A 26,300-nucleotide genomic window follows, 5' to 3' on the forward strand; every position below is an offset into this window, starting at 1 on the left:
TTATCAATTAGTCGACTTAGTGTTCATCATCTCTAGATAAGAGAAATAACTTGAGTAATGTCTGAAGAGTAGACGTCCCCTCCTGAGAATGAGAACTGACTGAACATATTTGGTGGCGATAAGAGCTCTAAAGATATTAAAGGAAATAAACTCACAATAAAGTAAAATAACGTCAGCATAGATGATGTCATGGGTCACAGTGATACAGTGAAAGCACAAGTTCAGTATAAATAAAACTACAAACACACAACAGGAACATTTATAAGAACATTATTCAGTTCTGTGAAGTCACAAACATGTTAGAGGAACATTATAAGAACGTTACGGGGATGTTATGGGAATGTTGTGGTGTTTTCTTTGTTGTTGTGACACTGAACCGTCTGCTGTTCTCCCAGAATCCCCAAATCCTCCATCTGCTTTGAGTCGTCATCTCCAAAAAATGGTGAAACAGGACACCGGGAGGCTCGGCCTTTAACCCCTTCACTGCCGGCCAGACAGACCAGATTCCACAGAACAAGAGAGCAGACCAGAGACCTGAACCACCGTCAGACAAAAACAAACAAACAAACAAACAAGGAGATATGACTCTAAAAAACATATTTGATTTTCAGAAAGGCTTTTGTTGATGTATTTAAACAGTGCACAGAGGGAACACGGCGAAGCTTTAAAAAGCCACACTGCCCTGTTTGTGTTTCCACAATGAAAAACACACTGTGACCAGAGTTGGAATGTAACTAAGTACATTTACTCAAGTACTGTACACAAGTACATTATTGTTATTCATACTTTATTAGACTCCACTAATACCATCTGGTAATCTTTTATTCAACATCTGGAAAAGATAACAGTGTGATGTGATTTGGATCCTTCACATTTGTTTTGGGTGCTTTATCTTTTTTTTCTTTCTCATTTTTAGATGTTCTAAAAGAGAACGCTGTCTGGATCAGTTTTGTAAATGCACTACTCATTCTGTAACCGCTTATCCTCTTGAGGGTCGCGTGGGGGTGGAGCCTATCCCAGCTGACACTGGGTGAGAGGCAGGGTTCACCCTGGACAGGTCACCAGACTATCACAGGACTGACACATAGAGACAGACAACCATTCACACTCACATTCACACCTACGGACAATTTAGAGTCACCAATTAACCTGCATGTCTTTGGACTGTGGGAGGAAGCTGGAGCACCTGGAGAAAACCCATGCTGACACAGGGAGAACATGTCAGAGCACCTGGAGGAAACCCACGCTGACACAGGGAGAACATGTGGGAGCACCTGGAGGAAACCCACGCTGACACGGGGAGAACATGTCAGAGCACCTGGAGGAAACCCACGCTGACACAGGGAGAACATGTCGGAGCACCTGGAGGAAACCCACGCTGACACAGGGAGAACATGTCGGAGCACCTGGAGGAAACCCACGCTGACACAGGGAGAACATGTCAGAGCACCTGGAGGAAACCCACGCTGACACAGGGAGAACATGTCGGAGCACCTGGAGGAAACCCACGCTGACACAGGGAGAACATGTCAGAGCACCTGGAGGAAACCCACACTGACACAGGGAGAACATGTCGGAGCACCTGGAGGAAACCCACGCTGACACAGGGAGAACATGTGGGAGCACCTGGAGGAAACCCACGCTGACACAGGGAGAACATGTCGGAGCACCTGGAGGAAACCCACGCTGACACGGGGAGAACATGTCAGAGCACCTGGAGGAAACCCACGCTGACACAGGGAGAACATGTCGGAGCACCTGGAGGAAACCCACGCTGACACAGGGAGAACATGTCAGAGCACCTGGAGGAAACCCACACTGACACGGGGAGAACATGTCGGAGCACCTGGAGGAAACCCACGCTGACACAGGGAGAACATGCAAACTCCACACAGAAGGGCTCCCTCCTGGGATTAAACCAGGACCCCTCTTGTTGTAAGGTGACAGTGTAAATGCACCAATTATCTCTATATTGCATTTGTATATTTACCAATAATTTCTTTTTTATATATATTTACTGTAGAAATATACAGAACTTTGTACTGTTGAACAGTGACTTCATGAAGTTATCTTTTTTTTTTAACAGTGCAATAATTGGTGCAGTTATTGAGCTGTGAAATATTCTTCAATATACGACTTAATTCTCACCAACACCTCCTGAATTTATATATTTATTCAACATATAATGAACATAACTTAACATATTTCTTATGTTTATTCTTGTTTTTATTCTACTGATGTATATACTGCAGTGAACATATAACACATTACATATTTTATATTTGGGAGAACATGTAAACGCTATATATCAGTTTTCCATCTATCATATATTCCTACAGCCTGGGGGGGGGCATGGTCTCCTGACGTCAGTGTGTACGGCCCTGGATCTGGCCTCTTATTTCTTTCCTTATGCTTCCATTATTTTTTGGTGGCGGGAAAGACGACATGTTGTCACCTTCATGTCGTCACACTGTGCTGTCACAGTTTGTACAAACGGTCCGGTACACACGGTACAGCCAGGGTAACTCCCGCCGGCCGCGGGCTCCGGTCTCTCGGTGCTGCCTTCACCGCTCAAACCCTCCGTTACTCGGCCGAGGTTAAAGTGGGAAGAGCGGAAGGAGGAGGGAGGAGGAGGAGGAAGAGGAAGATCCTGCCTTCCGTCAGACGGAGTTCAGACACTTTGAGAAAACTTTTTTTTTTTACCAAACTTTCTGTGATGTTTGTGTAAAAAGCTCCGCAGCCTCGCGCCGCGGTCAGGACACACAGCGAGGCCGGCGGGCTGCAGCGAGCCGCGGGGTGACATGTCGGAAGGATCCGGGGCTCCGGGGCCGTCTGGATGTGACTGAAGGTGGGTGAAACCCTCCGAGAGTCCCGCTGCTGGTAAACAACTGCGGGCAGACACACGGAGCTCCAACCGGACACTTTAAATAACTTTAACCGAGATGATTTAGTTAAAGATGGAAACAGAACAAATTAAAGTTATTTAACATGAAGCTGTGAAGAGAAGACACATAACACACATCTGACAGTTTATTTAAATATGATTTAAACGTCATCATCATCTGTGTCCACTAACATGTAAAACATATTGTTTTATGATGGTATTTCATAGTCTCATGATTATGTGTGTGTGTGTGTGTGTGTGTGTGGGCCTCAATAGTCAGGATAAATGTGTTTGTCATGTTTAACCTGAAACTATCTGCACCGCACATCAACCTGTTATTAAATATTGTTAATACTAACAGTTAACATCATAACACTGTTCATAAAGGATCAACGTCAAAGTAAAAATTAAGGACAATTAAATGAGAAATTAATGTGTTTTAGTTTGTGGTGTAACTTAAATTCTTAAATTAAAGTATATACACTAACCAGCCACTTTATTAGGTACACCTGCTCAACAGCTTATCAATGTAAACAGCTAATCAGCCAATCAGGTGTCAGCAGCTCATTAACATTTAGTCATGTAGACATGGTGAAGACGAGCTGCTGAAGTTCAAACGGAGCATCAGAATGATGAAGAAAGGTGATTGAAGTGACTTTGAACGTGGCATGGTTGTTGGTGCCAGACGGGCTGGTCTGAGTATTTACTGGGATTTTCAGCACAACCATCTCTAGGGTTTACAGAGGATGGTCCCAAAAAGAGCAAATATCCAGTGAGCCAAAATGCCTTGTTGATGCCAGAGGTCAGAGGAGAATGGCCAGACTGGTTCAAGATGATAGAAAGGCAACAGGAAGTCAAATAAGCACTGGTTCCAACCAAGGTGTGCAGAAGAGCATCTCTGAAGCAACAACACCTTGTCCAACCTTGAAGCAGATGGGCTACAGCAGCAGAAGACCACACCAGGTGCCACTCCTGTCAGCTAACAACAGGAAACTGAGGCTACAATTCACCAAAACTGGACAATAGAAGATTGGAAAAACCACATTCAGATGGAAGCATGGATCCATCCTGCCTTGTATCAACGCTTCAGGCTGCTGCTGCTGGTGGTGTAATGGTGTGGGGGAGATTTTCTTAGTACCAACTGAGCATGGTTTAAACACCACAGCCTACCTGAGTATTGTTGCTGAGCGTGTCCATCCCTTTATGACCACAGTGTACCCATCTTCTGATGGCTACTTCCAGCAGGATAACGCACCATGTCACAAAGCTCACATCATCTCAAACATGACAATGAGTTCACTGTACTCCAATGGCCTCCACAGTCACCAGATCTCAGTCCAATAGAGCACCTTTGGGATGTGCTGGAACGGGAGATTCTCATCATGGATCAACTGTGTGATGTCATCATGTCAATATGGACCAACATCTCTGAGGAATGTTTCAGCACCTTGTTGAGTCTGTGACACCAAGAATTAAAAAGAGGTCCAACCTGGAACCAACAAGGTGTACCTAATAAAGTGGCCGCTGAGTGTATATTGATTATCCCTTTGATGGGATGGTGTGCACAGCGAACTCATATTATTGATCATTTAATCGATTAGTCACATTTGAGACTTTGGAATTGTTTTATTGCATGTTTTTTTTTTTTTGCAACACGTCAAGTATCAATTTTTTATTATATGAATTATTAATACTGCAAATATAAATAAAACCTTTAGTAGCTACTAGATAATAATGTCAGCGAGAGATGAACAGACTGAAATTTTTATTTCATCAGATAAAACAAATGTTCATAATATCGAGACATCAGTTGAAAAATGTAATAAATTGGAATATATGTTTTTTCAATGCTCATCATGTCCCATCATGTTTTAGATCACAATAATATGAGGAGATATTATTAATAAACTGTACTCATACATTTATACTTTATTTACAGAGGACTTTTCCTGTTAATGAAATATTTCTAAGTTAAAAGCCAAATACCTTTGATTCTTCACTGCACACAGGAAACTGCCTTCAGAAATGAATTTATAAGATCACTCAATTATTTGCAACTGCAATCGTTATATTTATAGAAATAAAACTTATTGTGGAATCATCTAAACTTATATATATATATATATATATATATATATATATATATATATATATATATATAAAGAGTGTAAACAAACTAAATTAACCTTTTCTATAAAGTTTGACCTCAACATGTCAGAAGATCAGATCAGATCAGATCAGATCATCCTGTATTCATCCCACAGCGAGGACATTTGCCTTAAAAAATATTATTATGTTGTTGTAGTTTGATTTCAGTATATTTAGGAGCATTTTTCTTCCTGTGAATTTTTTGTGTGCAGACAGGAGGATGGAGGAAGAGAAAGAGACGTCCGAGGAGAAGGAGGAGGAGGAGGAAGAAGAGCTTCATCATCATCACATTGCAGCAGCAGCGGCGGCGTCCTCCGTGGACTACCAGGGCCTTCCCATCATGCACTGGGAGGACCTGAGCCAGCGGATAGCAGAGCTGGAGAAACAGGAGCAGGAGAGGAGGGAGAGGTCAAAGGTCAGCCACCAAGACAAGCGTCTCTGTTATGTAGCTGTCAGTGGGACTTCACTTCCCATGATGCCTGGTGTCCTCCTCTGTGTGTGCAGTGTGCTGGATGTTTGAGCCTCAGACAATAACTGAGTCTGCGTCTGATGACATTCCTCGCAGGGTGACGTCACGTTTGTCCAAACAGTTTATAATTCACGCCGAGGAGCCGCAGCTAAACTGACAAAACCACAACGACGTTACAGACACGCCCACAGCTGCAGAGCTGCTGTAATCATAACGTTTCAGCTTCCTGTTGGTTCCAGTCGACAGACTCAGATCTGATTATAATTCAGATCCAGCTGTGCTTCACAACATAATTATTATTAATTACAGTTTTATTTACAGATGGAAACATTGGCTTTGTTTCCTTTTATATATAATTTAATGTTTTTCCTATTTGTCCTACTGTTTTCTATTTTTACTACTTTTTCAAAAAAGCTTTCCTAAAGTTTTTTTTCTACATTTTTTTAATTTTTCCCTTTTGCTTTTTTCTGTTTTCCTGTTTTTTATTTTTCCCATAGTTTTTCTTATTTTTTCCTATTTTTTCTTTATTCATATTTTTTGAACATCTTACTATTTTTCAATTTTTCCTGCTGTTTTTTTTGTTCTATTTTTATTTTTCTATTTTTTCTCTACTTTTTCTTTATTAGTAGTTTTTTTAAGTGTTTCCTCCTTTTTTCTTATTCTTTTATTTTTCCTACTTTCTTTTTATTTTTTTTTATTTTCCTTTTATTTTCCTTTTTATTTTTCGCATTGTTTTTTCTACATTTTTCTTTTTCAGATTTTTTTGAAATGTTCCTAATGTGTTTTATTTTTACTGCCTTTTTTCAAATGTTCCTTTTTTTAAATCAATTTTTCATTTTATGTTTTTTCAGTTGTATCTTTATGTGTTATGGATAAGAATGTTAACCAAATTAACAAAACCTCAGCTGACAGTATTGATTGTGATGGTTAAAGTGAATCAGGACAAATTAGAATAAAAGGATAAATACTCTTCATATTTTATTTGAAACATTTTATTTCCACAGAAGTCGTCAGAAAACTGTCAAGAAACCAGATTAGTAGATAATTACTGTGTGGGGGTAATATGTGTGTGATCACTGTGTGTTCCTGCAGAGGGGGACGGGGCTGAGGATGGAGGACGGTCGGGGGGGAGTGTGGAGAGACATGTGGGAGGAAGAGGACGAAGACTTCAGGAGGTGTCGAGTCTCCGTCGTCACGTCACGGTAACACAGAGCTGCACAGTCTGAAGCTTTTCAAATGTTCAGTTTTTAATTTGTGGTTCTTCTCTGTGATCTGAAGTTAAATGTGACCGTCGAGGTTCAGTTTTTATTGAAATGGACAGAAAAAGTTATGTCTGATAGTTTCTGATAACACTTTAATGTTAGTGTTTGTAGCGTTAAAACGAGCTCCGCTGACGTTTGACAGTTCAAAAATGTGCGGTCAAAATAAACAACAGTTTCAGGTCAGAGTGTAAATATGTGTAAATATTCTTCGAGGCATCAGGATACTTTCCTCAAACATTTTGTCTCAATGCAGAAAAGTCAATAATCATGAATTTACAGCCTGGTGTGATGAACCGACTGTTTGTTCCTCACAGCTGAACCAATCAGATCGTGAAACAAAACGGACGTAAATGTACACCGTGTTTACGTTCTGACTCTCTACGGTTGTATCAATGAAAGATAACGGGGGTACATTCATCCGTTCATTCATTAAAAACAAATACTCTGTTTTAAAGTGTTCACATCAGGACACATCGATAGTTAAGCTCATCACAGCCGTCTGGTCGGAGTCATGAGGAGCAGAGAAACTGTCAGTACTCGCAGAGCTTCAGCGTCGTCCTGTCGGAGCTTCAGGATGTTTATTATCTGTTTACAGATTTCACAACCACAGAAACCTGCAGCTGTGCTTCATCAACAACAGCGACAGCGAAGACGAGGACGAAGGAACCAACAAAAAGGTCACTGTCTGTCTCCTAACACAAATACACTCATTAATACAGAGTCCCTGAAGTCCTGACAGGTTATTTATCTTGACCTTTGATCTTTGACTGCCAAAATCTAATCAGTTCATCACTGAGTCCAGAGCCCTGTCTCCACCAAACCCTTTCAGTCCAGTCCCTCTGGAACCAGCAGTAAGCCTTCAGACATGGTACCTAGACCCTCGGTGTGTTCAGACAGTCCTCTTAAATGTGGGCGGGGTTGTTGTCACTCACTGCTCCGTCCAGCACTCGCTGTATTTCCTCATCAGCGGTGACACAGATGGAAGTCTGCACCTGGTTTATCGTCCACAGAACGAGGCTGCACGCCCACATTTTCACAACAAAATAGAACAGGCTGCAGTGAGAGTCTCTCTCCATGGGATATTTAAAAATATGAAGATCCACTCATTACTAAAGTTTATGACCAGCGGACTTCACTACAAGCTGATTGGCTGTTGAAACAGGCGATGCCAGTTCACACCTCTGACACTTTTCTCTGTAAGGTATAAAAACGGTTTCATCTCATCGTGAATCTTTGGTCTGAACTGGACTTTATAAACAACAGAACAAAAACACTCTTTCAGTTCACTGACCTTACATCTCCATCAGGTTTCCATGGGAACGGGGCACAACGGTTGCCATGCCACCGGGCTGAAACAGGAAGTGGCCACGGCTCTGAGGACACTGCGAGACAAACTGCTGGCTGAACAGAGAGAGAAGGAGGTGAAAGAGATTTAAGAAAGAGAAGAAGAAATGTTATTAACATCGACAGAGTGGACTGACTCTGTGTGTGTGTGTGTGTGTGTGTGTGTGTGTTGCAGCGTCTGGCCGGCAGCAGCTGTGTCACTGAGAGGAAACATCTGGAGCATTGGGAGCTGCAGGAGCGTTCAGTGCAGCAGCTCAACAGCCTGAAAGCATCACTGCAACAGGAAGTCCACGGTACACACACACACACACACACACACACGCACACACACACACACAGTCAAAAGAACACGTCACTTAACATACACACATGTTTTCAGTATCAGTGTTTCTGTTGTTTCAGCAGTTTGAACTGATTCTAATGGAAACACAGTCAAAGCTTCGGACTGCCGCTTTCATTATTTTAAATTTGTTTCCTCTGAGGACTACAGTACCCATGAGTCTCTGCTGTCACAGATGTCACACATTAAACACACATTAACACATATTAAACACACATTGAACACACACTAAACACACATTAAATACACTAAACATACTTTAAACACACATTAAAAACACTAAACACACATTAAATACAATAAACACACATTAACACACACTGAACACACACATTAACACACATTAAACACACACTAAACACACATTTACCACACACTGAAAACACTAAACACACATTAAATACAATAAACATACATTAAACACTTTAAACACACATTAAACACACATTAAACACATATTTACCACACATTAAATACAATAAACACACATTAACACATATTAAACACACATTAACACACATTAAATACACTAAACACACAAACACTTTAAACACACATTAAACATACATTAAATACAATAAACATACATTAAACACTTTAAACACACATTAAACACATATTTACCACACATTAAATACAATAAACACACATTAACACATATTAAACACACACTGAACACACATTAACACACATTAAATACACTAAACACACAAACACTTTAAACACACATTAAACACACATTTACCACACATTAAAAACACTAAACACACATTAAATACAATAAACACACATTAAACACTTTAAACACACATTAAACACACATTAACACACATTAAATACACTAAACACACATTAAACACACACTGAACACACATTAAACACACATTTACTACACATTAAAACACTAAACACACATTAAATGCAATAAACACACATTAACACACACTGAACACACACATTAACACACATTAAACACACACTAAACACACATTTACCACACATTAATAACACTAAACACACATTAAATACAATAAACACACATTAAACACTTTAAACACACATTAAACATACATTAAATACAATAAACATACATTAAACACTTTAAACACACATTAAACACATATTTACCACACATTAAATACAATAAACACACATTAACACATATTAAACACACACTGAACACACATTAACACACATTAAATACACTAAACACACAAACACTTTAAACACACATTAAACACACATTTACCACACATTAAAAACACTAAACACACATTAAATACAATAAACACACATTAAACACTTTAAACACACATTAAACACACATTAACACACATTAAATACACTAAACACACATTAAACACACACTGAACACACATTAAACACACATTTACTACACATTAAAACACTAAACACACATTAAATGCAATAAACACACATTAACACACACTGAACACACACATTAACACACATTAAACACACACTAAACACACATTTACCACACATTAATAACACTAAACACACATTAAATACAATAAACACACATTAAACACTTTAAACACACATTAAACATATTTACCACACATTAAAAACACTAAACACACATTAAATACAATAAACACACATTAACACACACTGAACACACACATTAACACACATTGAACACACACGAAACACACATTTAACACACAAACACATTAAATACACAGTAAATACACATTAAACACACACTAAACACATTTAACACACAAACACATTAAATACACAGTAAATACACATTAAACACACACTAAACACACATTTAACACACAAACACATTAAATACACAGTAAATACACATTAAACACACACTAAACACACATTTAACACAAACACACTAAACACACATTAAATACACTAAACACACATTAAACACACACTAAACACACATTTAACACAATAAACACACTAAACACACATTAAATACACTAAACAAACACACATTTAACACACAGCTTAAAAACAACACAAGGACAGCTCCGCCCCTTCAGCTGCGGTGCCAAACCCAGGACACAGGGAGACATTTCGTAAAACAAAGGTAATGTGGACAAAAAATATCAGTTTCAAAAATATGCGTTTGCTTTTGTTGCAGCCCTGAGCTCGGAGCTGGTGGCCCACCTGTTGGTACGAGACCAGCTGAGGACGAAGCAGGACGCCATGCTGCTGGATGTCCAGGACCTGACCTAACACCGTGACCACAGACTTGGGCATTGTGGGACCAAGCTGGACCACTCGTCTACGTCAGCCCAGGTGTCACTAACTTCAACTTAACGTCCGCTGAGCTGCTACTTTATTTAAATCTCCAGCGTATAGGACAATACGACTGGATGGTCAGGTTCAAAGGAAACTGAATCACCTGGAAACCTTAAAGGTGGTACAGCGTCGCTTTGAGGTCAAATTGACAGACTTCAGACTAACAGACAGGAAGTGACATCATTACACGTCCAAAGGAAACATGAGTCGGTACACGGCAGCAGGTCTATATGTAACGACGAGCAGGTGCAATCTCGAAAGTCACAGTTTGAACTCAACAAAAGATCAAAGATTTCAGTGGATCAAAGCCAAATCCAAATCTCCAATCAGCTGCAGGCTGGTGAGGACAAACCAGCCAGGACGACAAGGCCTGTAAAACATTTGGAGGAAAGACAAACACACGCCAGCTCCTGGATTCTGTCGTAATTTCTCCAAAACTTTTGATCCATGTCGTGGTTTTTGGACGACCCATCAATAAACTCAGGATCTGTTTTCAAATTTGGGTCCAGTTTCAGTCGTGTTGTTCCTGGAAACGTCCTCCCTGATGACACCAGGATACACAAGAAATTTAAGCTAAAGATGAGGGGTAGTAGACAGGGTGGCCAGTTTTCATGCATGGATTAGCAGATGACATTTTCTCGCCCACGAATAGGAAGCAGATAATAGATGGATGGTTTTATAATGCTAACAAACAAAGAGGGAGTAACATAATTCGAAGATGTGACGGGCTGATATAACGTGTTACAGGTTAAAAAACAATCACTGAACGACTATCTTAAGTTTTTAAAGATGGTGGTGTGATCGAATCGTGAATCACAAGGCCCTGGAAACCTTTTTCCTCCATCAGCTTCTTACTATAAACAACACCATCACGGACATATTTCCTGCTGCAGTTTGTTGATATAATATTCGATAAACCGAAATATAACAACTCATTTGACCGATAATCAACGTATCCACTTTTTCTCCGCCTAATTTTAGTGATCATCAAGTCTCCTCTGTAGTGGAATTATTATCATATTATACATGTATACTCTTATGGTGACGGCCCAGCAGCAGATGGAGACATGAAACACTGTTCGGTGTCTGTAATATTCATTCTTTGTGCTAAGTAAGTAAAAGCATGTTGGCTGATACCGATAATGTGCCGATATTATCGTACATCCCTACAAAAATTACCTCAATATTCCGTCCTGTGTGCTGCAGTCAGCTCCCGAGGATGGACGGCCTGGGAGGTGGGCGGCTTGCTGGTGGATTTAAGAAACGGAGGATGAAGTTGTTGGAGGGTAAAACTACAAACAATGAACATTTTGGCTCGTCAGGGGTTGGTAAGCTAACGACTATCAGAACTATCAGAACTGAGCCTCTTTCACTCCACGCCAATATCGACTGATACCGATGGCGTGCCGATATTATTGTGCAGCCCTTACATACATATATATATATATATAGAGAGAGAGAGAGAGGGAGAGAGAGATGGAAGAAAAATTAAGATGTCAAAGCAGGTTTTCAGGGATTTAAGATGGAGACTGTTCTGACGGCCCAAAATTCAGAAACCACATTGAGACCGAGGACCCATTTCTCAAACAGCCTCTTATCCCAGAAACAAATCCCCGTCTTTACGTAGTCTCATTTCTTCGTACATGTACGCTGCCTGCAGTTAGACAAGCTAATTACCATAAAACATTTTTTTAGCATTGTATGTTTCTGTAAAACATGAATACATTACGTTTGTCAACAGCACTGTGGTTAATTAGTGGTTGTGTTTAGGCACAAAAACCACCTGGTTATGTTTAGGAAAAGGTCACGTTTTGACTTAAAATACCCACGTTAGGTGGCACAAAAGTTGCTGGAAAAGCAAGGATGGGTCGGTGGAAAACAAACGGGATCGTTTGCTCAAATGCTGCTGAGAAACTGAAACCAACTGTTTATTTTCGGAGAAACTGAACTGGATATTTGGTTTTGTTACAATGGACTGTTGGAGAAATGGGCTTTTGGTCCAGCGGAACATTTTATAAACTGATGGGGTAGTAAAAATGATAGAGCATAGTATCACAATATTTTGCGTGGTAATATCATATCATCACACAGTACCAAGTATCAGTTTTGTCATTCTATAAATTATTAATATTACAAATAGAAATTAAACTTAAGGTATCCTACTCGAGTACAATATAATCGATTGCTTTATTAGTCCACTAGATACATTTTGCTGCAAATATAATGTCTGAAGTGAGATGAAGTTTTCTTTTGGGGACATAATTTACAGTTAAAAAAAGGTAACAAAACACAATGTATTCTATCTTAATACTCAGCATATCGCAACATATTTAAAATCACAATAATATTGTACGATGACTTCAGTATGGTGATAATATCGTATCGTGGAGCCTCTGGTGATTCACACCTCTATAAAGGGTCGTCAGAAGAACTATGGGCTGTTGGAACAATATCATGGCACCTTTAACCCTCTGAAACCTGACTCAACTTCAGTTTTCTCATGCTGCGTTCAGATGCTTTTCACAAGCTATTTAACTCCTTGAAACCTGAAATTGGTTTTAATTTCTCCAGGAAACATGGGGAAAAGGCAATGAGAAACCTGGCAAGAAATATCCACCAAAATGCAAGAATTTACTAAAAGGTCACAAGAAAATGACCTGAAAATTAGTTTAAAAAAGGGAAGGATAATGAGAAAATTATTTACTTATTTTCAGGTAATTTTCTTGTTTGTTTTTTTTTTTGTTAGTTTTTTCGCTAATTTTGGGGCCATTTCTTGTGGTGCTGCTCGTTGCCTTCACCCCATGTTTTAAAGACAAATCAAAACAGTTTGCTCAGATTTTAAAGGGTTGAAATACACTTCAGAAACAATTCTGGTAAAGAAAAAATCAATCAGGTATGAAAAAGAAAACTTCAGACATGTGGAAACAGGATGTGGAGTTTAGGATAAAAAAGCCTTCTTGAGCTACATGTTGGTGATGTAGAAAATGTTGTGAGATCTTTATGAGCGTCTGATAATTGCTCTTTAGTTTTTAGTTAAATAAGTTTGTTTTAACAATCATTTTTATTGAATTTGAATGTAAGAGACAAACATGTTGTGAAGTTCGTGAAAATACGATTTGTTTCTCAGGAAGGACGACCGGCAGCAGGTTTATTCGGGGAATTCGAACCAGTCGAGCACTTTGACGGCTCTCAGATTGGGAGGTCCAAATGACTAAACAAAAACATTTTGGCAATCAACTTTTATGCAAAGCTCATATTCATAAATCATCCAGATGTAACTTGTTTTGACTTTAAGCCTCAACATCTGTGTTGTGTTTGTGAGTCAGAGGAAGGATTTGGCTTCTTGGACTGGTGACGTAAAAACATACGTTTACGTTCAAATGATTCTAACTTATCTTATTTAAGTTTTATTGTGTTTATAACTTTTGCCTGTCATTACGAGGGAACATTACGCTCATACAGCATGTGTAGCAAGACAAGCTCAACTTAACTCATATATTGTATCCTGTTATTTTTATGTAAAAAACAAAAACAAACAAAAGGGGAATTTCACCAACATTTGTTTTGCTGAAAGAATTTCAAGGGCAGAAATTAGATGGGCATTTATTTTGAATTTTGATGTATGTCGTTACTCAGACACTCCTCTGTAAGATTAAAAAAAAACAATATAAAGGAAATAGTTTATGTTTGCTAAGAGATGCAGGAACATGGCCGTCCTTCAGTGTTCAAAGCAATTTATGTCACCAAGATGCCTTTTAAGATTATTTTACAATTTATAACAGATTAATATTACCTTAATGCATAAGACAAGATTTTTATTATTTTAATTTTGGTAGCATGCCTCTCTAACTGATGCTAAACACTCCAGGTACAGTCGGAGATTATTATTGTTTATGCATAAGAAATAAAAGGGAAAAACCCACTTAAAATAGCTGAGTATATGTGACGGTGCCTTGTTTTAATTTTTGTTCTTTTAACCTGATGTTTACGTCTACACATAAACATCATGATATTTTTATTTTTCTATTTTTTAAGTTTTATTCTGACTGCAGTAATTTACTTTTGGTTTAAGCACCAGCCAATAAGAACGATAAGTTTTAAAACATCCTCTAGTGCCTTACAAAACATTATATTTTGATACTGATTCTTAATAAAGAGCTGAATGTCATATTCATGGAAGGCAGTGTACTGTCAATGACGTGACTTTTTTAATTCGTATATATATAAATGTATTTAAAGTCACACTGAAATGACGTTTTGAGAGTGTCAAAGTAACGATGTGATGGAGAATTCGAAAGAATTGTAAGAGTAATATTTTGTGCTTCTCATGGTCCTGGAAAATATGAACTGATTGTTTTTCATTTCATTGTGACTTTAAGAATATTTAGAAATGTATTTAAAAATGTAAATAAAATTAATTACATTTTTTAAAATGTAAAACAATAATTCTGAAATATATTTTGATGGTCTGTAACAGTTATACTTTGGTGTCTCATTTATTGCATCAGTGTTTTGTGTTCTTAATCAGAAATCAAATGAAGCTATAAAGTTTGAATGTACATAATCTGCATCACTGTCCATGTGCCTGTTTTTTGTTTGAACATATTTATTTGACTGTGATTTTAATGTACTGATCACAGTCGGCACTGCAGGTCATGTGAAACACACTTTTCTAAAAACACTAGTTGTCTTTTAGCCCATTTTCTTAATAATAAATAATATCAATACATTTATTTATGTAGCATGTTTCAAAACCAATTTTACAAAGTGCTTCACAAAATAAAAACGATAAATAAAGCAAAAAATAAAAACAGTACAGATCACTATCTAGTTAATTAGTAATAAACAAGGTGATAAAACATAAATGAATGCACTGACGTACTACTGACGTTAGTATTTATGACGTTAGCTAATGTGCATTTAGCAAGTTAAGCTAGTTTACAGAGTACAGTGGTTATTGAGAAAACATGTTAATACAAAGATTATTTTCTGGTTTAACTCTGCAAAGTGATATTGTAAAATAATGGTGAGGCAGAGTCTTTGTGTTTGGTGTTTCATTTTAAGTCCCAACAACATTAACTACTGTTAATAAAATGTATTTTATCAGCAAGAAAAAAATAAATAAAATATCCGTAGTCCAAAATCATGATTTTTTTGTCAAAATATTTTACAATGTGTACAACATATGACTGTACCCTTAAAAGTAGTTTAAAAGTAAAGGATAAAAAGTAAGAACACCAGTTGTAGCAAGCGGCAGCTCAACTGTTGATTAATATAAAAGCCAAGCTTGTTTTGCAAAAAGCCTTCGATTGCCTTAAAGGTTTTGTGAGTGCTAAGCTAATACTAAAGCTAGCTTCTTTGGTGTAGCGACACGACAAAGCAGTTTGTGTTACTTTTGGTGACGGCCTGTCAGGCTGGCTAGACTTGACAATATTCAAACATTTGCTAGCTCAGTGAGCTAACCTGTTAGCTGCTATTCTTTCTTGTCAGCTGTTTTCTAATGTTTTCAGGGTTTTCTTTGAGAAAATTGTGGTAAAGATTAGTTGTTAAAACTTGCAGGGAAATAGGTGGGTTTGGATAGAAGCATCCAGGTTAGCTAACGTAACTTACTAGATAAGGAAACTCTCCCTTCTGCAACAAAATTTGAGACGTAGGCGTCGATCCAGGAGCCTGGGTAATGGCCTTTACACACCAGGGACAAAAACAAAAAATGAAAATAGATATTTGTCTACGATATTTTGCGTTTAAACCCTTCACACATGGACCAACATGAATGTCGGCGCTCCGTGCATTCCATTGAAAATTAATGATTTGCACTGTCACACAACCGTCAAACGACTGTGTGTAACAGAAATGACTGATGTAACACCATCACTCATGCTGCAAGTCAGTATTCCCAACTTCCAATCTAGATGTTTCCCAGTGCTTTTGCTCAGAAAAAAACGTGGACACAGATAAACAGAGATCTGTGTGGGTACATGAGACCCTAAAAAAGAGGCTGGATCATGGGGAGTACCACCAGTTGGTCCAGGAGCTTCTCCTCCATCATGGACGTTTACAGGCAGATTTTAGGACGACTCAGGGGCAGTTTGACAACCTGCTGTCTATCATCAGGCCATATAGCTCTGGGTATCCAGCAACCACTACCACCAGTTTCTCCTCCATTGTTTACCAACTGTAAACTGGTTGTAGTGAACACCACAGAAGCCCCGCCTCTCAAATCATCTGATTGGACAATGGGAAAAAAGCAACGCAAAAACAGCGAGCAAAGAGTTTCATTCTCATTAAAGACTTTCACAAAAAACGCCTCCAGCTGCTGAAACACTTCCTGTGTGATCAGGGCCTAAAGATGAGACAACTCTGTCCGCACATCCTGGGATTATACCGTTTATACAGAACGGCGAGGCGACATAATGGCGCAACATTCCCGCCTAAAACTGGTGGTGTAAAAGCGACTTCTGACAACAAAGTATCTTTACTCCTCTTTTTTAGGCGACTCGCCATCTTGTGATGACAAGTTCAGCTGCGTCTTTTCCTAATTTATGTTCGTCATCTTGTTTATTTTGTTTGTCGCTGTGTTGTATAACTAAATGGATCAGCTGATCGATACCTGCTGTGTGTGACAGGATGAATGATGAAATCATGACACAAAATTCTCATAAATCAAACCAGCTGTGGAAAAAACGCACCACAAAATATAAATGTTTTAGATCTGCTCGTAGAAAGAGGATTTTTTTTAAGTGATTTATTTGCGTAATAAGACTGTTGGTTTGATCAATTCACAACATGAAGGGGACATGTTTTTTTTAATGTTTAATAAATGTCAGAAAGATGTGACGTCCCCACCCGGCTTTATTTATTCATACCTGTGCTACCTGCGCGCTGTTTGACCTCCAATTGTGTTGCAGTGTTTGATTACACTCACACACCATCACATGTTCAAACACACAGCTCTCTGACTGTGTGTTCACTGTCACACTGTATTTACTGTATGAATCACAGTGATGATGATGATGGTGGTGATGATGAAGGGCTGGAGCTGGAGGAGGAGGAGGGGCTGATGTGTTTACTGGATTCACTTTGCTTTCCAATTAAAGCCTCAGATAACGAGAAGCAGCGAGAGCAGGACGAAGCTTCATCAGAGGAAGGTGAGTGATTTATTACTTTCACAGAAACAGCTTCATTTTGCTTTTTGTGTCGGTGATCAGAGCAGTTACTGATCACTGTTCACACTGCAATATTGATTTAAAAAACAAAATAGCACTACACATAATATTTGTTCATCTTGCTCTGATGATATATTTAAGATTTTTTAATGCAATATTTTCGGAAAATAAACTTTTTTTGGTTTCTTGTTTAAAATGAGTTTCATATTAGCAACGTTTAAAGAGTGTGTAATTATTTTGCAAAAACTGATGTGCATTTATTCGTTATTTGGTGGGCGTCAGGACAGCTAACACAGTTAATGATCGGGACGTACGCATGCTGCAGCAAAACTAACGCACACACATGTTAATTAAATCGCGTTAATTTGAGAAACATTGAGCAGCTGTGAGATTTAAATATAAATGATCTTTGTATTTTTAATTATTTTATCCTCAGTTGCTATAAAGAGCCAGTGTGTCCTATTAAAAGCCAGCAGCTCGCAGCGCCTCCTCCTCCTCCTCCTCCTCCTCCTCTGCAGTCCTGTATTGGGTTTCATTCCTGCAGTTCTGACTGAATGAACGCTGATCAATTATTTACAGAGAAGCTGAAGGTCAGGCGAGAAACCCCGAGAGACCCTTCGGCCCCGAAACAGACACTTCTCAGCCACAACTCCACCAAAGACACGGGACAGGACGAGACGGAGGGGACGCTCAGGACGAGGAGGACAGCTGGAGGTACGTCTGATCCACTTCACACTGATGAATCCAGATCGAGTCTTTACAGTTTAAATGCTTCAAACTGGTTTAAGTGGACTGATTTTCATGTTGCGTTCAGGTGTAAGCAACCAATGAGGCACAAATCCAGCAGTGATGCGTTTATGTCTGTTTTTTAACGTGTGAAAGTAGAAGAGCTGAGATAAACTCAATCAACAGAAAATCAACAGTTATTATAATAATGGAGTCGTTGTGTTTCTGGCTGTTTATTAGAATCAACTCCATTTAAAATCTGACAAAATGATCTTACTTAAAAAAATCTAGTGAACTGATTGTCTTGAAAAACTAAATGTAAGTCTTATGTTTACTTTAATTGCTGTGTGGGTTTTTTAATTTAGGTATACTTACATCTTTTTGTGAAGTTGTTGCAACTTAAAAATGTCTTGTTCTTTTAGAGTAAATTAAGTTGGTCTGACTTAACGGAACAGTTGTGTTTACTCAGCAGAATTAACCAAACCAATTGCATTGGGTCCCATAATCCTCAATCGCTGGAATTACAGGAATTAGAGGCCTGTCCCAAATATGGGCCTGTTGATTTCAGTGATTTAAGCAAATAATAGCCCGGGCTACTAATTGAAGTTTTACGGTATTCAAGCTTAGTCTTTCTCTCTGTATTAAGATTTCAACATGGCTCCAGTTTTATTTCAAATCAAGCTTCAGCCAATGTACAAGCAAATGAAACATTTCATCAAACTTTGCATGTTATGTTTTAAACTTTAATAAACAAAACAACACTGGTAAATATCTGTATTCTGCTGGCTGCAAACTGGTCAGTAACATTTATAAATTCTTAAACATGTAAAGAAAAAACACATATATAGAGCAACTCTATTAAATTCTCGATCCTCTTTCTTAGTCCTGTCTTGCGTGCGTTACGTAGCCACAATATATGTGGTTTTTTCTTTACACGTTTGTACTTTTGCCACAGTACCAGCACCGTGACTTCAGCTGTGCATGGTCATTTTTCTATTTTTAAATTCTTAAACATGTTAATAAAACAGAACTCTAAAGAAACAATTCATGGAGTCAGTTAAAAACGCTTAAACGCTTAAAAATAAATAAGTTTGTAAGCATAAAGAAAATATGCTTGTTACATGAACCTGTTTTAGTCCGTTGACAACTTATTTCAAGAAGTTGGTCAAAAGCAAAAAAAAAACATTTTTGACATTTTGAGTAGGATGGAATTAAATTAGTTAGAATATAATTTCAAGGTCAAAGTGAATCATGTTGGAGGTACTGAATTAATTGAGTTTGTCAGATTATAAAAGACTTACTCAATAACGCCAGAGTTGATACATGCAAACTGTTACCTTCATTTTTTATAGTGGACCCAGAGGACTAAACCCTAAATTCATCACATGTAAGTTTAGTTGATAATTTGGGCGTTTGCTTTGTAGTTGTTGATTAATTTGATTAATTAAACAAAAAAAAACAAAAAACAAAAAAAAAAGTTCCTGTAGTTCCCTTGTTTCGGCCAACCAGCAGTCTAAAACCTGTGTGTAAAATATTTTTCATTTTTTAAATGAAAAATAATTAATTAATTAATTTAAATACAATGCCAAATATATGTATATTTAAGAAAAAAAAAACAACTCTTATATTTATTATTAGCTAATGATCAGTAATCACAGCGTCCAGCAGTTCCAGTTGGAGGTTCATTAATATAAGTTTGTGACATTAATAGTATGTATGATACGTTCACTGACACTGTGTCGGAGTCACGGTTCTGTTCAGGCCACTTGTTAAAGCCATGAATATATTTGACCCTGTCCTTCCAAAACATGGGCTTGAATTTAAACCCTGAACCAAACGCTTCAACAGCCAGAGGAGACCACCAACCTGCGGCACAGAGAGGCGACATGAATAAAAAGGTTTCCGGAACGCTTCGTTAATGATTGAGGGGCTAATTGAGTGAAACAAAGTCTACATCAGCAAAACGCCGGCGGTACATTGTGAACGAGCTTTTCCAAACTAATGACTGTGTGTTTTCTTTCCCCTCTTTGTCACAGAAACTCCTTCCACATACCGGAGACATGGGTCAGACCCTGCCGTACGCAGACAGAGGTTAGACGGATCAAGAGACGGATCAATCGATCAGAGGAAGGACAAATGAAGTAAACCTCAGGGAGTGAGAAGACTTGAAACCGGTGAAGGAGCTGAGATGACGCCAGAGGAACCTGAACTGATCCAGCTCTGCCAAAAATAACCTTCAGGGGTTCATCATGGGACTGAGCCAAGTCTCCAACGTCACTCCAGACATCGGTTTGGTGGCGGCGAGCAACACTTCCGGCACCTCATCCCTCCCTCAGTCGTCCTGCAGCATTGATGAATCCTACAAGTACGTCTTCCTGCCCGTCTGCTACTCCCTGACCTTCCTCTTCAGCCTCACCCTCAACTCAGTGGTGCTGCTGCGCTCTTGCCGCCATCAGAGCGGCTGCTGCGGAGGCGGTGGTAGCAGTGGCGGTGGGCGACGCTGGAACACCTCGCTGATCTACATGGTGAACCTAGCCACCACTGATCTGATGTACGGCCTGTCGCTGCCCTTCCTGGTGGCGAGCTACGTGCTGAGGGACCGCTGGGTGTTCGGGGACTTCATGTGCCGCCTCGTTCGCTTCCTCTTTTACTTCAACCTCTATTGCTCCATCTTCTTCCTCACCTGCATCTCTGTGCACAGGTAAGACGGCCCAGAAACCAGTTACCACAGATGCTGTTAGCTGGTTCTTCTGATGACAACACTGCTTTCACCTCTAAGTAGGGGTTTTCTGAACGTTCCATTTGGCTAAAATGTCACCTCGTTTGCACAAAGCAGAGAGTTCAGGTGCTTAGACATCACCAAAACCTAACAACTCTCACACAGTGTAGTGTGACATATACTCAACTTACGAACTGCACCTGTTAACTTCCTGTTAGCTCTACAGTAACGTTAGCAACGACCTTAATGATAAAACTGCTTTTTCATCCTGAAGTTACTAACTTAACTTTTCAGACTTAGCTTTGATTGTAAATAGTATTTACCAACAGTTTTTGTATGAAGCATTTATGATCATTTTAATAGTGAGGTTAGCCAGTCAGCTAGCCTAGCTAGCTACTTAAATGAGGAAATGCACCGCTAAGTTTATGAAGAGGACGGTCAGCTCCACAGAGCTTTACTGCTCGCTGTTACAAGATGGTGTTCATCAGTCACTTTAATATTTTTTGCAGCTCTTCAAAGCACAGAGTGTAAAAAAGGGCCACAGCAACCTAACGTTAATAAGGCTAATGTGCGTGCTACGCTGAGTGACTAACAGTAGCTAGTTACCTTTCAAGACATCGAGGTGATTATTAAACTGATTAAAACCATTATATATACAAAACAAACGTTAAATACTGTTGAGAATATGGACAAGGCTAACTGCGAAATGTTTTAAGGTTTGTTTTAATAGTTTTGATCAGTTTCTTAATCACCTCGGTGTCTTAAAATGTTACTAACTAACGTTAGTCACTCAGCGTAGCACTAACATTAGCCTTAATTTAAGAGCTAACGTTAGGTTGCTATGGCTGTTTTCTTCACTTGGAACTTTGAAGAGCTGCAAAAAAAATTACTGACAAACACCGTCTTGTAACAGCGAGCAGTAAAGCTCTGTAGAGCTAACGGTCATCTTCATAAACTCGGTGCTTTCCCTCATCTTAGTAACTAGCTAGGCTAGCTGACTGGTCAACCTCGCTATTTAAGGACTGATATGATTATGAAATTTATCAGTAACACTACACACAAACATTAACGGTAAATACAATATGTACAAAGCTAGTTCTGTGAAAAATATCGTCTTCCTGCAGTGTGACGTTTATCAGTTTTCCAAACTTAGTGTCTGTTTACTTCCTGTCACCTCAACAGTAAGGTTATATTTGCCCTCCGACCTCAGTGAAAAGGCCTACTGTTTCTTTTTCAGATTCATTTACTTAAAGATTAAACATGAATGTCTTTGTTGTTGTTTGATAACCACCAATAAATGAAATATTGTTTTGTGGGGGCAAATAAAAATGTACTTAAGGCAAGTAGACATTTGACCCGGGCAAGTGAAAAAACAATAAGGTTGAACCCCAAATGGCCTGTAACTAATGTACCTACCACTAGATGAGGATCTTCTGACCCCAGAACTTCTGAGGTCACCACAGTGTCTCTGAGAATGGCTACTCATATCTTTTCCTTGTATCGTTAATTTTTGATAGCTCCTCACGTTTGGCATTTGAACTTTGACTTGCTTATGGGAAAGCAACATGCTACCGAGGCTAATGTAGCAAGCTAGCAGATTCTCCTGACCTTTGAGCCGGTAAATGTTTGGAAAAGGGCCAAGTTAGCTTATGGGTTTGACCTCTGAGACAAGAGAGACGGGTTGAAGTTACAGACCTTTCTACAAACTCAGTCATGTTGATGTTTTTGTGGTTTGTAGTCGTCCATGTGTTAGACTTTTCTGAGTTCAAAATAATTTAAAAAACCCTCAGCTGAGTCTGTTTATGTCCTCAGGTGTTAAGACTTTTTAAAATTGTACCTAGAATGAGATTAAAACTACGGATTCAGACTCACCTGTGGCTGTCCGTCCACAGGTACCTGGGGATCTGCCATCCGATGAGGACCATCACCCTTGAGAGCAAGCGGGTGGTGAAGGGCACCTGTGCATTGGTGTGGGTGGTGGTCTTCATCCTCACCTGCCCCATCTTTAGGTTCGCCCAGACAGGATACCTCACACGAGGAGTTGGCGGCATTGTGGGACCTGAAGGGGAGAGGGAAGGCGGGAACAGCACTGGACCTCAGGACGAGGGGGGATACTTGAACTGCTGGGATGACGCCATCGATAAGGAGTTTGCTGACTATGTCCCGTACGGCATCGTTCTTCATCTGCTGGGCTTCTTTGTGCCCTTCGTCATCATCGCCTGGTGCTACTCTCAGGTGGTCAGGACGATATTTCAGACCCTGCGCTCTCCTCCCAGTTCAATAGAGGGTGGGGAGGACGGTCCAGTAGGAGACGGGGTGTCAGAAGGAGTTAGAGAGCGGGAGAGAACCTCGGTCTCCATCTCTGGATCGCAGTACTCACACTACATCCGGCGGCGACGGAAATCCATTAAAACAATTGTAACCATCACATTGCTGTTTGCGCTCTGCTTCTTGCCCTTTCACGTGACGCGGACTTTGTTCCTGCTCATGCGGCGGGGACAGCTCGGTGGCTGCGAAGTCATGAAGACCGTGTCCATCTGCTACAAGGTCACCCGGCCGCTGGCCTCCTGCAACGCCTGGCTCAATGCCCTCCTCTACTTCCTGACAGGGGACAAGGGTGCTCCATGCTGCTGGCCGGCAGAACACACCGTCCGCCGAGACCACCGGAGCGGCTCCCTCTGGTGGCCGCTGAAGATTCTGAAAAAAGAGGGCATTGGAGAGGAAGACCAGGAAGCGGCTGAGAAGATCGAAAGGGTGGTCCACATGGAAAACGAGTCCAAGTCTTCACGGGTCATCTTCTAGACAGTGTCAGTGCTGGTTTCTCTATAAAAGACTTCAAACAGCGTGTGTAGCAGTTAAACAGAGAACTGTTCAGTAGCGCTCGGTATTGTTTGGAATTTTCTGATACTAGTGTTCGAAAATGCAATACCTGGGTTTGAATACTTCTCAAGTTTCCATCTAAATTTAGAGCAAATTTTAAACAAATTTTCAGATAATCAGCAAAAGAAAATGGAAATGAATCCTGGAGCGTGTCTCAAATCACATACTTTTGTTAGTACACTTCAGTGTAGTGCAATATATACACTATGCACTGCTTGCGTGGTGCACTAATTTCAACATGGCGGTGTTGTCTGAAATCACCCACTGCCATTTTGCTCTAACTGGAAGTGACGATGGCTTCTTTTTTTTTTTTTTAAATAAAAAGATAAAAATTTAACCGCCTCTCCTGCTTTGTCGTCTTCTTTTTAAACAGTGGAGTATTACCACCAACATTTGACCGCTATCTCCGCCCACACCTAAACCAAACTCACGTCACATCGTCAGTGCTGATTAAAATGCAGTTAGCTCTGGTGAATGCTAACATTAGCACTTGCATGGTTGTTGGTGGTACCAAACCATTACAGACCCAACAAACATTACTGACGGCTTCTTTTCGACAACAGTTTTGGTACTTAAACACGAAAAACATCTAAAACATGTATAGCTTCAACTACGTCACATAGTTGGCGACTGTTGAGGGTGAGAAGTGTCCGTCATTCCACGCTCAACTTTTGGACCGTGTTGAGTGCGTCAGTAGTACACTGTATTTTCCTGTACTATGCAGTGTGAACACACTGAGCGCACTGGTGCACTCAGAATATTAAGTGTTTATTACAGAAGTATGTGATCTGAGACACACTGCTGGTTTCCATCCACTCACTGGCTGATGGAGATAAACAGCTGGTGGAGCAATTTTCCAGTCGGTGCCATTAAACCACTGCAGAAGAAGAAGAAGGGGAGCTCAAACGATGGAAATTCATGTGGAAGAAAACATGATGGAAATATGACATTTCTGTTAGTTTCACATGTTAATGTGAGGAAGATTACAGCCTCCTCATCGACCCACTTACATCTGATAACTTACATGTCGAACTTTTTTTTTGCAATCCTTAAACTATTTATCAAACCCAGGCATCTCCAGATATTTAAAAGTGACATTTGAGCCTGATAGAGGGGACAAACTTTACTTAATTAACTGCCCTCACATTACAAATCATGTCGTCAAATCACTAAATAACTCAATAACTCAGTTTTTGTTTTCTTGATTTAATTCAGAATACTAAATTGTGCCCTTGATTGAATTAATTTCCTTAAATTAGTTATGATCACTTTCATCTGCACTCGGTATGAACCATAGTTTTATTTTAAATTTTTTAGATATGTGGATATTCTTGTGGTTTTGGCTGTTAGATGTACACCATGTCCCAGATCCATACTGCACTCATTCTAAGCAGGTTCTAAGCACATAATACATATAAAACATGGATAAATTAAGTATACTTTGGACACCATGCAAAAAAAAAAATTACAGTCGATGAGTGTCCCGTCTGTGGACACTGATGTCTCACAATGCATTCAAAAAAATAAAGACATGCTATACTAAGACGTTTTTCCATGATTCTTGACAACAATCTTAGAGACATTTAGCAGCTGTGTCTGTATTTCCATATATTGCAATGAGTGTAAGTATGCACAAAATGCATCTCTTTACAGAAGGATAAAAACAGCAAAGTAAAAAGTGGATTTTGAGTGTCCAGTCTTGTAGAAAAGGCACATGGAACAGTACAGAGACACAAACAGGATTAATAATATATTGTGAAGAATAACTTTCAGGTTTGTCACTAGTTTTATGAAATATTTTGTTAAAAGACGTCACTATAAATAAACTCTCTATGTTACACAGCTAGCATGATATCAATGTTAGCTAGCTAAACACAGAGTAAAACTTTTCACATAGAAAAACAGAATAAATATTAAAAAATAAAAATAAATAGAGCTGTATTACATTCACTAATCTGGCTCAGTGTGTACGGCCTGTCCAAAATCTGCCGCAAAAGCTCAATTTTGTTTTAACGCACTTGAGACAAATTACAGATGGTACTCTGAAAAAACGGAAGGAGGAGTTTTGCA

The 26,300-nt window shown here is 39.3% G+C and overlaps 2 protein-coding genes across 2 annotated transcripts; both read left to right on the forward strand.

The window, feature by feature from the left end:
* Nucleotides 1-2,416: 2,416 nt before the first annotated feature.
* On the forward strand, nt 2,417-15,309 carry LOC117246408 (schwannomin-interacting protein 1). Its single transcript, XM_033610278.2, has 7 exons — nt 2,417-2,848; nt 5,245-5,447; nt 6,594-6,703; nt 7,359-7,440; nt 8,071-8,184; nt 8,283-8,400; nt 10,579-15,309. Exons 2-7 carry the CDS (start codon nt 5,253-5,255, stop codon nt 10,671-10,673), a joined length of 714 nt encoding a protein of 237 aa, XP_033466169.2. The 5' UTR covers nt 2,417-2,848; nt 5,245-5,252; the 3' UTR covers nt 10,674-15,309.
* A 3,221-nt stretch (nt 15,310-18,530) lies between these two features.
* On the forward strand, nt 18,531-25,099 carry LOC117272663 (P2Y purinoceptor 3). The gene is made up of 3 exons (XM_033651674.2): nt 18,531-18,619; nt 20,668-21,332; nt 23,243-25,099. The coding sequence occupies exons 2-3, from the start codon at nt 20,881-20,883 to the stop codon at nt 24,150-24,152; spliced, it is 1,362 nt and encodes a 453-aa protein (XP_033507565.1). The 5' UTR covers nt 18,531-18,619; nt 20,668-20,880; the 3' UTR covers nt 24,153-25,099.
* Nucleotides 25,100-26,300: the final 1,201 nt, after the last annotated feature.

Source organism: Epinephelus lanceolatus, chromosome 11 (genome assembly GCF_041903045.1).
Source record: "Epinephelus lanceolatus isolate andai-2023 chromosome 11, ASM4190304v1, whole genome shotgun sequence".
Taxonomy (NCBI): Eukaryota; Metazoa; Chordata; class Actinopteri; order Perciformes; family Serranidae; genus Epinephelus; species Epinephelus lanceolatus.

What these genes read in the sequence shown, in the direction of transcription:
- LOC117246408 (XM_033610278.2), top strand. Translation starts at nt 5,253, where the DNA reads ATGGAGGAAGAGAAAGAGACGTCCGAGGAGAAGGAGGAGGAGGAGGAA. An exon ending in ACGAAGGAACCAACAAAAAG is followed by an intron (nt 7,441 to 8,070) that starts GTCACTGTCTGT and finishes CATCTCCATCAG; the next exon opens with GTTTCCATGGGAACGGGGCA. An exon ending in CTGAACAGAGAGAGAAGGAG is followed by an intron (nt 8,185 to 8,282) that starts GTGAAAGAGATT and finishes TGTGTGTTGCAG; the next exon opens with CGTCTGGCCGGCAGCAGCTG.
- LOC117272663 (XM_033651674.2), top strand. Translation starts at nt 20,881, where the DNA reads ATGGGACTGAGCCAAGTCTCCAACGTCACTCCAGACATCGGTTTGGTG. An exon ending in ACCTGCATCTCTGTGCACAG is followed by an intron (nt 21,333 to 23,242) that starts GTAAGACGGCCC and finishes GTCCGTCCACAG; the next exon opens with GTACCTGGGGATCTGCCATC.